The sequence below is a fragment of the Leuciscus leuciscus genome (assembly GCF_965113295.1).
Source record: "Leuciscus leuciscus genome assembly, chromosome: 9".
NCBI classification, from domain to species: domain Eukaryota; kingdom Metazoa; phylum Chordata; class Actinopteri; order Cypriniformes; family Leuciscidae; genus Leuciscus; species Leuciscus leuciscus.
Window position 1 is genome coordinate 15,506,887 of NC_138733.1, and position 17,405 is coordinate 15,524,291.

General features: G+C 38.6%; 4 protein-coding genes across 4 annotated transcripts in view; 2 read left to right on the forward strand and 2 right to left on the reverse strand.

The window, feature by feature from the left end:
* LOC309505885 (bifunctional polynucleotide phosphatase/kinase-like) overlaps nt 1–2,810 on the reverse strand; it is a gene marked incomplete at its 5' end in the record, with an annotated part of 47,507 nt that extends 44,697 nt beyond the window's left edge. The window contains 5 exons of the mRNA XM_082179345.1: nt 1,022–1,129; nt 1,246–1,303; nt 1,382–1,461; nt 1,581–1,814; nt 2,685–2,810. Of these exons, the coding sequence (XP_082035471.1) occupies nt 1,022–1,129; nt 1,246–1,303; nt 1,382–1,461; nt 1,581–1,814; nt 2,685–2,810 (606 nt within the window). The remainder of the gene's footprint in view (nt 1–1,021; nt 1,130–1,245; nt 1,304–1,381; nt 1,462–1,580; nt 1,815–2,684) is intronic.
* LOC309507061 (uncharacterized protein) overlaps nt 1–17,405 on the forward strand; it is a 159,247-nt gene that overhangs the window by 13,110 nt on the left and 128,732 nt on the right. The gene's annotated exons all lie outside the window — the stretch shown is intronic.
* Nucleotides 2,736–14,634, forward strand: LOC309507067 (TRPM8 channel-associated factor homolog). Its single transcript, XM_082181161.1, has 8 exons — nt 2,736–2,853; nt 10,563–11,300; nt 11,376–12,367; nt 12,453–12,547; nt 12,693–12,906; nt 13,000–13,239; nt 13,359–13,696; nt 14,075–14,634. Exons 2-8 carry the CDS (start codon nt 10,684–10,686, stop codon nt 14,285–14,287), a joined length of 2,709 nt encoding a protein of 902 aa, XP_082037287.1. The 5' UTR covers nt 2,736–2,853; nt 10,563–10,683; the 3' UTR covers nt 14,288–14,634.
* Nucleotides 14,735–16,732, reverse strand: LOC309507111 (endonuclease domain-containing 1 protein). The gene is made up of 3 exons (XM_082181245.1): nt 16,409–16,732; nt 15,428–15,584; nt 14,735–15,172 (listed from the first exon to the last, which is right to left on the reverse strand). The coding sequence occupies exons 1-3, from the start codon at nt 16,703–16,705 to the stop codon at nt 14,781–14,783; spliced, it is 846 nt and encodes a 281-aa protein (XP_082037371.1). The 5' UTR covers nt 16,706–16,732; the 3' UTR covers nt 14,735–14,780.

The window sequence follows — 17,405 nt, forward strand, 5'->3', positions numbered from 1 at the left end:
TTCGGTGCTTGGCCCCTAATAATCAAGTAGCCTAGCCTAGGCCCATTTTATTTTGGTTTGCAGGCTAATAAAAGTTAATCAGAAAAACAAACAGTAGAAGTAACTTTACCCGTTTCTGAATATTAATTTAAATGTTGCACATAATAAATAGGCCAAATCAAAAAGCACAAAAATGACCACCAGAAATTGCGTTGCTTTGAATAGGCTATCTCATGCACGGGTTCGGAGTTTACAATGTTGGCAGCTCCGTTACAGTAGGCTATATTGGGTGCATCTGAATGTGCAGAATCTGTCCGTGGTGCTGAAACATTTTTGACTGGCAAACTGTTTTCTTTGTTCATCAATACAAACTTGTCAAAAAATTTGGCTTTTCTTTGTTTTATTTAACATATAAGCTTACTTGGCTCAACAAATGACACATTATTACATATGCATTCATCAGATATTTAACATTTTTTTTAACGGTTTTAATTTTAAAATGTCTTGGTAGCAGAGGGCCCCATGATGAAGCTCCGCCCCCACTGTACTGAGAGTCTAGCTCCGCCCCTGTGTGACACTGAAGACTGGAGTAATGATGCTGAAAATTTAGCTTTGAAAATGGTTCTTTTAAATGGTAATAATTATTCATTCATTCTGATTCTGATTCTGTTTTGACTGTATTTTTGTTTGATCAAATAAATGCAGCCTTGGTGAGCATGAGATTTCTTTCATAAACAATAAAATAATTTGTTACATTTATATAGCGCTTTTTCGGTGCTTTTTGACAATGTAGTGTCCCCATCACTATACCGAGGTGTTAGGACCCACACAGACCACAGGGTGAGCGCCCCCTGCAGGCTAACACTAACACAGCAACCTAGTTTTCACAGGAGGTCTCCCATCCAGGTAACTGACCAGGCTCAGCCCTGCTTATCTTCAGTGGGCAACCAGTCTTGGGCTACAGGGTGATATGGCTGCTGGTAATAATCTTACAGACGCCAGACTTCTGAACAGTAGTGTATGTAGTGAGCGTGTCATTAACCTGAATGGGAAACTGAAGTGTCTGTAGAATATCCTCAGCTTTGGACTTGAACACCTCCGGTCTGAGTTTTCCTCGAGATATTCCCATCTGATTGGTGAAAAATACCACCTAAACAGAGCAAAGCAAAGTAAAACCAACTGGACATTTATTGATGCTCTAACTTCCGTTATGAAACATTATCTTATATTGACAACATCAACAAGTGATAGTGGATTAAGAAGCACCTTGTATCCTTTCTTCAACAGACTGGCCAGTCTGGGCTGAATCTCTGGGAAAAGAATCCTAAGCAAGAGTGAAACATCATCAAGTGAGAGACAACAAACAGCTGCAGGGTAAAGCAAGTTCTTCAACCAGATTCACTTCCAGTCATCTGGACTTGTGGGAAATACTTTCCCAGACTTTGTAGTGATAATGCAGCCGTCAATGTCAAAACCTGCGACCTGAACCACACAAAACAGCATGAAACATTATAAAAGCATAATGGTTTTGATGGTTAAACAATGTGTGCTGAATAAACACTATGTGCTGAATAAACACTATGTGAAAGTTCATGTCTTACTTTGGAGCTTTCTGGAATCCCTACTGCAGTGAACAGCATAAGGCTGCCGATTTGTTGCCAGGGACTCTGAGAGCAAGTGGAAGACGGAGCGCTGGGTTTAATAGTTGGTGAGTCCAGGTTTTTATCACTCTCTCTCTCAGCAAATGCTTGTAACTGCTTAAGTTTTTCCTCAGATGAGGTCTGTTCATCTTCATCAGAAATGACCTTCTCTGGGCTGTGAGGTCGTTTTGTTGCCTGAGAAATAAGAGCCAAGTTTTTATGGGATATTTCATTTGATTTTATGACATAAAATAACTAATAATAAAAAATAAAATAAAAAATATGGGTTGAAAGTTTTTGAAAATGTCTGTACCACAGAAATGAAAAATGTAAATGTCCCACTAATATAAAATAAATGTTTCTTTTATGAATTTATACACTCCTTTAATTAACTTTTTAGCTTTAGTAATGTATTCTTTAATATTGTTTTTGTCCTAGCTCTCTTGCCTGTTTCTTCAAAAACACACAGAAAAATATAACACTGTTTCTAAAATATAAATACAATATTATTACGAAAATAAGGATAAATTATGTTTGACAGGGAACGCATCTCAAGGTCACATGCACAGACTCATGTTGCAGTTGGAGCAGTCACCGAACAACAGGCAAATAAAATATTAAGCTAATTAAAGTTAGAAAAGTTCAGTGAGTGATTTTCTTTTTCTTTTGTTCTTTGATCAACATTAATGGTAGCAGCGAGTATATGCTGTCAGTGCACTGATTCAATAGACATAGGCTTACTGTTTTTCTTTCTCAACCATTTAAGACAAAACAGCGGGCATGCAGACATGTTCTCTCGTGTCTTGCGCTTATAGCATTCTTTAAGCGCAAGACACGAGAGAACATGTCTGCATGCCCGCTGTTTAAACACAGACAGATTGATAGTATCAAGAAGAACACTGTTCCTGTCCAGTGACGCCAGATCGGCGGCGTTTGAGGGGCCCTGGGGCCCTCACTCACCCACCCGGCCACCCACCCACCCACCCACCCACGCTATCTCCGCTACTGGAGCAGACACAAACGTGACGTGTTCAACCTTTTGTATAAATAGGCTGAAAACCCAACCTGATGCCTCGAGCACTTCTTGTCTGAAATTCTGGATTCAGGGCCTCGACCAAACATAAGAGCTCGACCATCAGCCAGCTCCAACCGAGCTCCATTCACACTCACTAGTGAGCACTGCATCGCCATTCACAGTCGAGAACAGCTGGACTGCAGGAGGAGAGAAGTTACAGTAAGAAATACAATGATTTAAAATTAAAATAGTTTAAATGTAGGCCTATGCTATTGCTAAATGTGACCCTGGATCACAAAACCAGTCTTAAGTAGCACGGGTATATTTGTGGCAATAGCCAACAAAACATTGTATGGGTAAAAATTATCGATTTTTCTTTTATGCCAAAAATCATCAGGATATTAAGTAAAGATCATGATCCATGAAGATATTCAGTAAATGTCCCACCTTAAATATATTAAAAAAAATATTTTTGTGAGTGGATGCAGCACAATCGCCTATAGAAATGGACAACTTTAAAGGCGATTTTCTCAATATTTCGATTTTTCTGCACCCTCAGTTTCCAGATTTTCAAATAGCTGTATCTTGGCCAAATATTGTCATATCCTAACAAACCTAATATCAATGGAAAGATTATGTATTCAGCTTTCAGATGATGTATAAATCTCAATTTAAAAAAAAATACACATAAGACTGATTTTGTGGTCCAAGGTCACAAATGACCAATCTTCTGTACATTTGGTATTTATTTAGCGAGCTAATTATGGATATTTAACCAGATAACTGAAAAGTAACTCTTTAGATAAGTGGTTCTCAATCCTGGTCCTGCATGGGGACCCACAGCTCTGCACATTTTATAAGTCTCCTTTATCTGACACACTAGCTGTGTCCCAATGTGAAGGCTGCATCCTTCGGAGGACGCAGACTTCAAGGATGCAGCCTATGCATCCTTCAAAGGACGCACCATGTAGCCTTCGTAGGATTTCCTAATTGCGCAGCCAGGTGTTTGTGATCACCGCTCCTAGCGCCAAGCAACGGTGCGAGACGACAGCTGCCATCCTGATAATTCATTTGATATAATTGAGTAAACAGCTATGGAGCCAGAATTGGCTATTGTCATTTTTATGTTTTATATTTTACTGGAGGACATGGTGAGGATGTTTCAGCCCCGGCGCTGCCAGGTCATGTATTTTCGGTTTAGCCCTGTTTGAATATAAAACCCAATTGAATATAAAAAAGTCCAGCATTTTCCCCGCTCATCATTGGCAGCTGTCACAGTTGCCAGGCGACAATAACAATCCTCCGTAGGCTAGACCAGTCCGAGCGCTTCAGATGCGCCCTGATATGGGACGCAGCAGTTAGCAACAATTTGTTAATATTGTGACATTAGACCTACATTTTGTTACTTTAATTTTCGGAACTTCATATTTCGTTAAGTATTCACGTACAAATGTGAAGATTATCTACTGAAGTAATTTTTTTCCCTCACATATGATTTTACATTAAACTACACAAAAGTATATAGTTTAAATGTTACAACCTTGAAAATATTCAGAAGTAAAATGCAGTAGTAGCATAATATAAATGAAAAACTATCAAAAAAAACCCTGACAAGTCCCCCCGATTGAGTTAGCCCTGCAAACCTATTGGTAGACAACTTAGTGGATAGTGGAAACATGCACTCAAACACTCTGGAGACCATCCCAGATGATATCCCACCAGCAGGAGGCCTTACCAGGGTCTCTATTGTGGAGCCCTTCCCGGTCCAGCACCACCAGGGTCTCCCTGCTCAGCTGAATAAAAGTCTACATCATTTGTTTTCTTATTTTATGTACAGTAAATTAAACATTTTATGTTGATTTTTATACGTATTTGAAACGTATGTTGTTAATAGTTGGAAAAAGTACTTTAATGTAGCCCGTAGAACAAATGATTTTTATTTACCAATTTTATATGAAAAAAAAAAAGTATAGAAGAATTTGTTTCATGTAGAAATTATGACTGTCATTACAAAAATAAACAATGTCCAGAACAATTCATTCTCTTTTATTTACACATTTAAAGTTGCATAAAAAATAATGTACAGATTTTTTCTTTCCTTTTAAAAAAAAAGTTAAACAAGAATATGTAGAAAAAAAATAATATTTTTCAATCATTCTCTCAAGAAGAGAAAACAGCCTGTCCATCCTCTCCTGTGCTCTCCCCACCTCTGCCTCTGGGCTGGTGCAATGCCTCTGTCCCAACACCTAATCCATGAGGACAAACCAGGGCCAAGCAGTGGGTTTCCCACTTACACCCTCACAATCCTAAGGGCAGAGCAAATGAACCATGGCTTGTTAACAACAACAGCACAATACATTTCAGCAAAGATGTGTATTAATTATTTTTTTCTTGAATTGCTCTAAAAAAGCAGAAATGGGTACTTAAAGGATTAGTTCACTTTTAAAAAAACTTTTGCTGATAATTTACTCACCCCCATGTCATCCAAGATGTCCATGTCTTTCTTTCTTCAGTCGAAAATAAATTAAGGTTTTTGATGAAAACATTCCAGGATTTTTCTCCATATTATGGACTTCAGTGGGCCCCAAACGGTTCAAGGTCCAAATGACAGTTTCAGTGCAGCTTCAAAGGGCTTTAAACGATACCAGACGATGAATAAGGGTCTTATCTAGAGAAACGATCGGTCATTTCAAAAATAAATAAAAAAGTTTACGTTTTATAAGAACAAATGCTCGCCTTGCTCTGTTCTGTGATGCGCGTTCGTGATGTCACGTAATACGCAATTACGTTGTAAGTACCGAGTCAGTGTTTACAAATGTGCAGAAGGAGGACCATATACACATATTCAAATGTCTTTAGGCTTGTTCGACTTCATGCAGCTCTGCGCAGACTGATCGGTGGATGACTTGAAGCAGTACATGCCGGTTAGAAATTTTGTCCGATTTGATTCAGCGCCGACGCCATGTGACTGTGACGTATGCCATCAAAGTACCGCGAGAGTGATTCGAGAGTAGCCAGAGAACTCAGCCAGAGCAGCTTCTCAAAAGCGGCTGCACTGGGCTGCACGAGGGCTGATGACGACACAGCTGTTCCACGATTGGCTGGATTCACTGCATGACAATGATCACGTGTGTTTCGTGTTTATCCAAAAACCTTTAGTTCCTCTAACGCTCACAAATCAGTTTTTTATAACAGTAAACACTCTTTTCATGTAGTTGCGATGTTATATTGTGTCATGTTTATTCAATTAAAACTGATTAAAAAACGTAGACTCCACTTCATTGATAGTAGCTTATGTTGAACTTTATTCTTGTTCAAACAGACGCTGTATGAAGCAGTACATAAAGTATTGAATGAAAATGTCTCTGAAACATTATTTGGCAAATATTGCATTTATTTCACTTCAGCTGTGGTAAAGTATGCAAACACCACGTGAGTGGTCACTACGGGAACCAGAAAGTGTCCGACTTCACGTCTCCGTTTGCAGCTCCTCCCCGCCTGCACGTGGCTACTCTCGCCGATCGGTTACATCCAGCCGCAGCCGATGTCGAACACACCTTTTGTGTCAGTTTATCGTTTAAAATGCCCATTTTGTGTGCGTATCCGGGGTGTTTTTATATTAAAAAGCCTAAAATCGTGACCTTTTCAACGTAATTGCGTATTACGTGACGTCACGAACGCAGCAAAATTTATTTGATTCATGCAATGTGGTCTGGCTTTATCGTCTGACATGAACCACAAATTCAACCGCGTCCGCCACATTCTGCTTGTACAACGTCAACAGATGACAGCAACAAGCATAATAACGGAACAAAATAATTTAAAACAAGAGCCAGAGAAAATACATTAGGCTACATTGTATTGACATTTTAATATAGAATCAACACAGAAACAAAATATGTGTGAAATGAGATACTAGTAACACTTTCGTGGATATTCCGTATCATAACAAGCAAAGTGTCTCAACTGAAAAAAACGCAACGCTGGCAAAACACTCTCAGTTAGGCGTTTTCAGCAGGCTAAAAACGCTTTGGTGGACACACGTCCTTAGCCTGTATACAGTCCGGAAAATAGGCTATAGGTTATAGCATATTCAGACCAACTGCTGGTCTACACAGAGAAAAAGCCCTTTCTAGGCTCTTCCGTTGTACCGAGCCATTCGTTAGTCTAGTTGTTTGATGAGCAATTTAAATGTAGCCTATAGTTGCAATACACGCGTTAAGTTTTGTAAGCTCCATGCAACTGCTGCAGCGGACTATTATTACTAGAATATTAGAAATCTAATACTCAAGCTGTTTTCTCATTTTTCTACTCTTAATATTAAATAAAAAAACGACTGAACGAAAGATACACTGATTCTCTTGAACCACCACCGTGTTTGCGGCAGAAAACTACTGCAGTGCAGCCAAAATGCTCTGTTCGACTTATCTGAGATCCTTCACTCTTCCCTGTGGATGAGCTGTGACCTACTTTCTGTAAGATCTGAATTTTTGAGTTTGAATTTTTGAGATTGAATTTTAGAAAACTGAATTTGAAGTTCAGAATTTCTTCATTTTGAAAACTTGAATCTGTATTTTTTAAACTGAATATTTGCAGTATAAGAATTCAGAACAAAAAAACTAGCTGTATGAAAATACATGTCTATAAAATTCAGCCATAAAAACATTTCAATTTGTTAAATTTCAAATGTTCAATATTCATTTAAAAAAATCAAATTCAGAACTATTTAAACTACCACCTAAAATTCAATTTTGTTAGATTACACTTGCAAATAATTCAAATTTACACAATTCAAATTCAAATCATTTTGTCATATTAAAAGCTCCATAGTACACCGAACTCTAGTCTCGGCCACATTTAAAATTAAATAAAAAATGCTGTCGTCACCGGCGCGCGATGACTTATAGGGTAGGATAGGCCGCTTAGGATCCATTTATGTATCCTTCCTTTCACAGGGAAACAAAGGGTGCATTTGGCGTCGCTTTTGAATCAGGGAGGTAGCAATCGGCCTTCGTCACGCCGCTGTGATGCAATCGGCCTTCAAATACGGCCAATTGGCCTTCAAATACGGCCTTCGGAGGATGCAGCCTTCACATTGGGACACAGCTACACAGTAAGTTCATTAGAGCTCTTTCCTAATGAGCTGATGATCTTTATTAGACATTCTCTGTAGATAGTCAATGGTCCATTTGTGAGAAGGAAGAGGAAACAGTTTTAAACTTCAGACTTATCACCCAAGGTTAATTTGCCATCCATCCAGCACAGTAGGAGGCGATAATGCTCCTTAGGAGTTATTCGCCATTAAACAAGAAGAAGAAGAAGAAGAAGAAGAAGAAGAGCTGATGATCAGAGCCCGTCTACGGAGAGCCTTGGCTTATTTTTTAAGTTGTTTCGTTATTTCCCTATGGTAAAACACCGACAGTCAGATTTATTAGTGAAAGCACCCCTCTGAATCTGCAATGGTTTATTCCAGAGCCTCCTTGATTCTCTCTATGGCTCTGGTTTATTCCACTGTTGTTATGACACAGTTCAAATCGAAAGTGAAACTTATCTTTGTTGGGGGCAGGGTTTCATATTATTTTGAAGGTTCCCCGGGCGGTGAATAATATGGTCACTTTGGTGTGATGAGTCCGGGCTTAGGACCCAAGCAATGCGATTGGTTCAAAGCACGTTTTATGGGTAATCGCTTTAGTGCCTGGTTACAAATCATACAAAATCATTTTATTATAGAAGACGTTTGTACTACGTTAGTGTGTTTTTTAGTTAGCTTAGATAATAGCTTATCATACAGGTAACGTTATCCGATGATCTAAGCTAACTAAAAAACACACTAACAACGAGAAATGTTTAATTTCACAATCTATAGCTTCGGTTAAATACTAGTATTTGAAACGTATAATTTAAAATACATAACGTAGTACAAACGTCTTCTATAATAAAATGATTTTGTATGATTTGTAACCAGGCACTAAAGCGATTACCCATAAAACGTGCTTTGAACCAATCGCATTGCTTGGGTCCTAAGCCCGGACTCATCACACCAAAGTGACCGTATTATTCATCACACCGCCATTGGCTAGCGGACCATCACCTGCTGTTAGCATCCCATTGACTCCCATTCATTTTGGCGTCACTTTGACAGCGAATAACTTTACATCTGAGGCGTTTAAAGACTCCATTTGTCCATTGTTTATTTCTTAAGAAACACGAAAATGTATAAAAAAGCTCCATTACCTTGTATTTTACGTTATGGCCCCGTAGATGCAGTTTTTGTAAAAATAGGCTTACGATTGCGTCATAACACGCGACTCTGTCGCACAGTAGAGAAATTACCGTATGGACAGGAGGAGAAGCTCGCGCACAATCGGGGGGACGTGGAGGCAAAATGACAAAGTAATTAATCTGAATACTTAGCAAAAGTTACTCCTGCTCCTAGCTCATGGACACCTCCTACTCACGATCTCCATCCCTGCAAGATTCGGAAGGGAACGATTCAGATTTCTCTTGGCACAGCTACTAGAAGACAGACGGGTTGCTCACGTCACATCTACAGTACGTCGTCAAGCTCAGTTTGAGTCTGCGCAGTACGCTCGACCATCAGGAAGTTAGTGCTTCTAATTGACTTCACTTCAAATCTGTATCTCCCCCATGTTAAAATGGCAAATTTTACAGCAGAAAAAAAACGTGTTTACAGCCTGGTGTCTGTATGTGGCTTTGGTCTATACAGCTAATTTTGCCCTTCATGACAACTGTGAGGGGGGTGAATTTTTTTATAACTCATCCGTTTAGTTGATTAATATTTAAAGTTCTGCATAATTAAGGGTGTGGCCACTTGAGTGACAGGTGGATTGCCGCTGATGTCAATGCTAGCCGTTTGTCTGCTGTTACTAGCCGTCACTTCAGCAAATTTTAGCTGCTGAACTTGCCACCTCTGCAGTGTTTTGTGCTTTTGTTCAGGATTATTTCATACAATTTAATACACCCATTGCTTCGCCCACGGCTTAGGATTCCGTCGTTGTCGTCGAGTATCGTTCGACTGTATTTCAGTTGTTTTCCTCTGTGAACATGCACTAATGGAGGATGTCTGACAATTTCGTTGCTTTTTGGAGTTTTCAGATTTAAAAACGTCAATAAAGGCTCGTTCGTTCTGCTCTCACGGAACAGATAGATATTATGCTTATGTACCATCAGATGAAATCCTGCAGGTGTCGGCGCTTTCTCCGTCCATGCAATAAATGCACATCCTTGAATGAGCGTGGATTTTCTAGCGCATTTACTTGAACTTCATAGGCAATATATCTATGATTTAACCCATTTGAGAGGCGACAAAATCAGAATTTAAAATGGACTGAATAAGCTCTCTATGAACTTCCGCGCTGACGGACCATACTATAAAAAAAGAGTGACTGACATGTATGCACAAATCACTGTCACACACACACTCTCAGAGTAATATTAAGTTACTGCATAATACATTTTCAACTTTCAGCAGAATAGTACAGAATCACGATACACAGTCTCACTTGTAGCCATGTCTGTTAACTATTATAATATTTCGAAGGGCAAAAATAGGAACTTTTAATTGGCTTTACATCATCAACTGTCACTTTAGCGCGAGGCCCTGTGCAGTCGCAGACTTGGTACTGTAAGTTTGAAGATTTTTTCAAACTTACAGTTAATAATAATAACAATAATAATAATTATATACAGCGTTTATATATATTTAACGTTGTATATAGCCTATATAACGTTTATATTTATGACAAGGTTGTGAGGACGTCATGGATTTGTAGATTTGTGTATACTACTGTATATTTAATGTAATTCATAAAAAAAAAAACATGTACAAAATTACATTTCTATTTGTTTCTAAATATATGAAACTTGATTATTTTTTTATTTTTTTCTCATTTTCTGTCTTTGTGTAGGACTGAAAACCAATCGGTTATATTTCTGCATGCACAAGCTCTGGTTGAACAAACCCAGTGTTCAGACCCTTTAAACCTGTGTGTGATTTGAATTGGCTTACTAAAACAGAACTAATTCACCATGGCACGCGAAGAGGACTACTACACTCTCATGTCTGGGCTGCAGGAGCTTGATTTCCAAGGAAAAGCAGTGCCCAGTGATCTTGTACTAATAGGTGAACATGCCTTTCCACTTGCCATTAATTCAAGAGGTCAGGTGTTGATGGCTGCATCTCTTTACGGTCAGGGACGTATAGTGGTGTTGGGACATGAGGGATACCTAACACGCTTTCCTGGCCTCATCAAGAATGCTTTAATGTGGCTTATGCCGTGTACTGGTGATGCCGGCATTGTAGGAATTCAGGGGAGTTTACGTTCAGTAGCTGAAAACTTGAACTACTGCCCTATCAAGACCGAGCTAGGAGACTTCCGTAATGAATTAGCTATATATATCACAGATGCTTACAGTGTTGAGACCTGTGCAAAGGATCTGGTTGCTTTCCTCAAAGCTGGAGGTGGTTTGATCATTGCTGGCCAAGCATGGAGTTGGTCTTATGACCATCCACAAGAAAACACTTTAAAGAACTTTCCAGGAAACAAGGTGTGCAGTGTTGCAGGAATTTATTTCTCTGAACTCCCAGGAGAAGTTGGCAACTTTCCTGTCCCAAGAAACATCCCTTCTAGTTGGCTTTCTGTATTGTAAGTTCAGCACACATTTTTGCTTTTTACCCATTCTTTAAAAAAACATTCACTATTTGTCTTGTCTTTTTTCAGAAAAGGCAAAGACTTCAAAGATGATCTAGAGTTCCTGCTACAAGGTGTGTCCGAGTTTGACACCCAAGGAGGGGCTATAGCATCTGAAGTGATGGTGCACGGACCATTAGCATTCCCCATTGCAGTCACTCCTGCTGGAAAAGCATTCATTGCTGGTGCTTATTATGGACAAGGTCGAGTAATTCTGGCATCCCATGAAGGCTACCTGGGCCAGGACTCTCTGTCCACATTCATGATCAATGCTATCAAGTGGCTTGATGAGGGTCGGAAGGGTGTTATTGGGATCCTACCCAGCCTCAAAGCAGCCCATGGGGTACTGAGAAAATCAGATTTAGATTGCCAGTTGACTGGCTTCAGAGAAGATTTAAGCGTCTACGTCTGCACTTCCTACAGTGATGCCCAATGTGCAGAGATCCAAGAATTTGTTGCTGAAGGTGGAGGACTTCTGATTGGGGGTCATGCCTGGTATTGGGCTCAGACCCACTGTGGCTGCAATGTGATGACCGAATACCCAGGAAATCATATTCTTAACAAGATGGGATTGTGTCTCTTAGGCAATACCTTGGGTGGAGGGTTATATAAGGCCCTAGATATAGAGCATAGTTCTAGAGAGGGGTACCACTTTCGTAGAATGCTGCAGCGTTTTGCTGAACATGTAAGCCTGGGAAAAGAATTGACTGCTCATGAACAGGGCTGCTTGAAGCAGCTGGGCAGTGACTGTGCCAGTTACCTTCGTATGTGTTCTCATGACAGTGCCGCCTACACCTCAGTGGTAGCAATTCTTAGTGACATAGTGAAGAAGGTAGGTGTTCCACAGGTGTCCAGTAATTGTCCTGTCGAATGTGCTAAAGACCACCTGATGCTCCACATTGGATCTGAGGTATACAAAGTGTCACCTAATCCTGATGCCCTACTTCCATACATCATCAAGGACAGATCCAACTTGCCCACTGTGTCTAATGCAAGAGTTCGGATCAGTGCAAACACTGCAGGTATGAAAGGTTTCTTGCCAAATGCAGGAGGAAAATTAGTTATTTAGTTTGACTATTTTAAGCACTATACAATTACTTGTTTCAGGTTGTGAAGAATGGATAAGCACAGGCTTATATCTTTCTCCTGGTATGAAGACGAACATATCAGTACCTCCAGAGATCATTGGGAAAAATTGGCAGGTAATCAATAAAGTCAACTCTTATACATGTTTCCAATCATGGAATGGTGCTGTATGTAATAGCTATACTTGTCATTCTAGATACAACCATATTACACATAGGGCTTGGAGAGCATGTTATTAACATGAGGAGATACTCTATGTAGGTGCAGCTTGGTTGCCAGACAGATAACATTGGTGAAGCAAACATCCTGAAACGGGCTCCTGTGGTCCATGAGCGATTCCCTTTGGACACAGAAATGGTCCAGGTCTGGAATTTGTGGGGAGGGCTCATCTACCTAGTAGCACCTCCCCAGAGCAAAGTGGATGGGGTGGAAATTGTCGTGCAGGTCTCAGTACAGGCTCCATACTTCAAATCTGGTAAGAAATCTGAATTAATATCCAGTGAGCATCACAGTAAAATTTCTATTCAGAACATTCAAGGAACATGATAAAACTTGTTCTGTCCCTCAGGAGAGACTAGTGTAGCTGACTGGGTGAGCGGGATCCGTTCGGCACCTGCCCCCTGGGCAGAACTTGAGTTTGAGAACATCATCATCACATTAGAATCAGAATTTATAAGGAATCTGGACTGCCCTGATGAGGTGGCTAGACTCTGGGATACCATAATGAGAAGCATAACTGACCTGGCAGCAAGGCCTGCCAAGTTGCCCCGCAAGGAGCGGTTTGTTGCTGATGTTCAGATCTCTCACGGTCAGTGGTACTATTGCTGGGATGAAAAAAAACATCACTATTACAACAGAATCATGCCATTATTGCTAATTATATTCTCACAATCTTAACAATAACACTTTCCCCCTTTCACCCCTCAGGTTTCATGCATGCTGGATATCCCATCATGATGCAAACCATCTCTGCCCCAGAACTAATAAACGTAAAGGAAGCCTATAAAAGTGGTCTTTGGGGAGCCATTCATGAGTTGGGTCATAACCAGCAGTGTGAAGTTTGGGAGTTCTCTCCACACACCACTGAGTGCACCTGCAACCTGTGGTCCTTGTACGTACATGAGGAAGTTCTGCAAATGAATAGCGCTAATGCTCATCCAGCCATCACTCTAGAAAACCGGCAGGCTCGTGCCAAGATGTATCACAGTGGTGGAAAGGATTTAAAAAGCTGGAGCATGTGGACGGCGCTCGAGACTTACATGCAGGTAAGAACAGACTGTGTATAATGTTTTAACAGTTTGTTTAATCAGTTAAATGCATTTGTTTTAAAACATTGTTTAATAATGTACATTTTTGGTTACTTCTTCATTGCCAGTTTTGTAATTTTTTAAAGAGAGATTAAAGCAATAATGGATTATTTGTGAGCCCTAGAAGTAATAATTCATTATTTTAAGGTTGATTTTTAAAAACAAAACAATAAAACCTTGTGCAGAATAAATAAATATAAAAATGTAACTGTAATTGTTTATGTAATTATTATAAAAATATAATTATATAAATATAAAAATATACATATTTATACCCTTTTTTGTGTTCAATCTTCCATCATCTTTCTGTTTTTTTTTTGTTTTGTTTTTTTCAAGCTTCAGGAAAAATTTGGCTGGGATGCTTTTAAGAAAGTTTTCACTGCCTACCATACTATGAGTGGAGTGCCAAATGACAATGCAGGCAAGATGAATCTGTATGCTGAGACCTTCTCCAAGGTGGTCAACATGAATTTGTCCCCCTTCTTCAAAGCGTGGGGTTGGCCCATCCAGCCCAGCACAGAAGAGAAGAGTGGAATGATCATCCTATGAGCCAGTACGCATAAGAACGTCTCAGTTTTAATATAATTGAGGGGTTAGATTAAGTATACAAGATGATATATGCTTATCTGGAGTTTCATGGACATTATTGTATTCATGTCTCTCATTTGAATGAATTGTGTGTAGTGAAGTGTGTAGATGAGCAATTGATTCATATCAATATAAGGCACAAACTTATACATATAATTTAAATATTCTGAATGGCTATTGGGTAAGTGGGCTAAGGTTAGGCTATATAACCTGAACATGCATGTTAAAAACACAACATATACATAAATACCAAAAACTACATGTGTGTACTACAATTAATAAAACTGTCAGTATGGCATAGCATTTTGTATTGGTGTACTTTCCTTTCTTATGCAAGAGAATTAATCATAGGCTACCTATTATTTTAAAAGATACTGAATGGTGCGTAATGTTAATGTGATTTGAAAATACAGAATTTTAGCCTTATTGCTAAAGTTTATTTGAAAGTGTTAATCTAAGCTCTGCATTGGCCGCTGAACAGCTCATTCACTGGTGCATCAGAGAATTGCTGAAGGAAGTTGACCATCTCATCTAGGCTGCGTTCCACAACAACCTTCTGCTCTGTGTTGAGGGCAGTCGCAGCACCGCTTAGGATGGGGCGGGCGTTTTGATCGACGCAGCAGTAAGCGTTCCAGATGTACTCTGGGATGTTCACCCGTTTGACACTGTTTTTGATGATCCAGTTGTTAGAAGAAGGGATGGCACCAACCAGCACATAAGCCTGATGACAGTTTGCATTAAACAAGGTGGTCAGTTTAGACTCATGTTTGTTCCAAGCGTTCTGGTTCAGCGTTGGGTTTTGAGGCACCACATTGGTCAGGGTAAAGGTGGCATTGCGACTTGGAACTAACAGGAAGCAGGTACAATAAAAGAGAGAAAAGAAAGAAAAAATGTAAAACAAATTTATCAACTTTTGAGGTGATTTTAGGATGTTTTCGTCCAGGAAAAGCGTTTTTTTAATATATATTATATTATGTATACCAAAGAGTAACTTTTAAGATTGGCAATAAATGTAATAATATTAAATGTTAACTGATCTGTCTAAAACTATGACCTCAGTCACTGGAGGAGGGAAGACTAAATCTTCATTAGTGGTTATACCTGCATGATGTCCGTTGGGATTTAGGTGACCACGGTCAAATCCAGAGTTTGTGTAGTCTTCATTTAAAGCTTGTTTCTCTCCCAGATAGATGTCCGGGTTCTGCTGTGACAGCTTATATCCATCTTCCATTTCACTTGACCATGTGGGATTCACCAACTAGTAAAACATCATCGTTTTGATGGCTTAATGAAACGTCAAAATTACACAAATATTCAAATATAAAAGTTATTGATAATTCAATAATATAAACTCCAGTTAATATTTCCCAGGGTAATATTTTATTATATTTTAATATTTTCTTTTGCTTTATTATTTTAGTATTTTTATTAAATTACATTTATTATTTTTTTAAATCAGTTTCTGTATAAGCACATGCTATTGAACATTTTTATTAGTGTACAGGAAAAGCACTCAGCTCACTAAACTCAATCTTTTGTGACAACATGCCCCAATAATGAGATAAGTTGTCAGTGAAACCTGCCATTAAACAGCATTTTATTACTTTTCAGCTAAATGTAAAGAGTAAAACAGAATTTAAACAATAACTTGTTTAAAAAAACAAACATATTTTGGACAACAAATATTGTAATTACTTCATTATAGTGTAGTGACATTTATAAAAAACAAAGTAACCCAGGTTCAAGTCACTGTAAAAAAAAAAGTTGCTGCCTTAAATTTTTAAGTACAATCAACTTGGATGTTTAAGTCATTTCAACTTAAATTACGTTAAAATGACTTTAAAAAAATAGTTGAATCTTGTATAACAAAGAAAGTTGAAAATTGCTTATATTTGCAATAGAAAAACATGTTGTCAACTTATTAATACATTTTTTACAGTGTAGAAATAGAAAATAGGAATATAAGTATTTTTGTATTCATAAGTTGAATTTCTTGTTTTATTGATGTTAGAAACAAACTGCAGGAACCAAACACAAAAATAATCAGCACTTTCTGAAGGCAGAATAATAGATGTTACTCACCTGTGGCTCTACAAACCAACGTTTCTCTCTGCCTCCACCATTACTTGGCTGAAAGATGTATGCAGAATAGACAGCTATACGGTAGTATGTGTCGTAAAGTGTGGTGAAGTGATATGTGTTTAGAAAGCGCTGACATAAACGGACAACATTTGGCCGGGAAGCTCCCAGCTCTGGAACTTTTCCCTTGTAGAAGAACTTGATGCAATCAGGTGAATCCCAGAAATTAGCCACCACATGTCCATCTGCTGGACCCAAGAACACGGCAGTGAGGATACACAGAATGAAAGAAACCTCCATAATGCAACAAGGGCAGGCTACAAGCTGACACGTCTTATAACAGAGCTCTCCTTTATAACTCCTCTCTGTTTTTCACTCCCCATGACTGTTAGCATTACAGATAAGAAAGATTAGTAGATCCAAATTTAGCAACATTTGGAGTAGGGGAGAGCGGCGCACAACCCTAACACTTTTTGACTTTCTGAGTTTGTGTAAATTCACTTGGGGTTCAGAGAAATTTTTTTTCCCCACATGTCTAGTACAATTTGTGGGGGGTTTTTTCAGTACAGTGTACACTTTTTTTCTTGATATACCCCGAAAGAATGGAAGTGAAATGTGACAACATGCCCCATAGGTGGGACACATTGTGACATGACCATATGACAGCTTAAAATGTTATCTGATCTAATCAAAAAATATATATGCACAATAAACTAAAATATGTTGTCAATAAAATACAATTAAAAACTTTTTCATATAAAATAATGGAATTTTTTTAATAATTAAAAACAAACACATAAAACACAGCTATACAGCATAGTTCAAAATATAATAATAATTAATAATTTCTGAACTTAGTCTTTATTCACCAACTGTTAAATAACATATAAGATTAAAATAATATCAGATTTGTCTAATTTTAAATAAACATAAAACAGAGATGAAAAATTAACTTCAATAAGAAATTTACTTTTGCTATGGTTAAATAAATATTCAGTGA

What these genes read in the sequence shown, in the direction of transcription:
- LOC309507111 (XM_082181245.1), bottom strand. Translation starts at nt 16,705, where the DNA reads ATGGAGGTTTCTTTCATTCTGTGTATCCTCACTGCCGTGTTCTTGGGT. An exon ending in GTTGGTTTGTAGAGCCACAG is followed by an intron (nt 15,585 to 16,408) that starts GTGAGTAACATC and finishes ATGTTTTACTAG; the next exon opens with TTGGTGAATCCCACATGGTC. An exon ending in TCCCAACGGACATCATGCAG is followed by an intron (nt 15,173 to 15,427) that starts GTATAACCACTA and finishes GCTTCCTGTTAG; the next exon opens with TTCCAAGTCGCAATGCCACC.
- LOC309507067 (XM_082181161.1), top strand. Translation starts at nt 10,684, where the DNA reads ATGGCACGCGAAGAGGACTACTACACTCTCATGTCTGGGCTGCAGGAG. An exon ending in TCTAGTTGGCTTTCTGTATT is followed by an intron (nt 11,301 to 11,375) that starts GTAAGTTCAGCA and finishes GTCTTTTTTCAG; the next exon opens with AAAAGGCAAAGACTTCAAAG. An exon ending in GATCAGTGCAAACACTGCAG is followed by an intron (nt 12,368 to 12,452) that starts GTATGAAAGGTT and finishes TACTTGTTTCAG; the next exon opens with GTTGTGAAGAATGGATAAGC.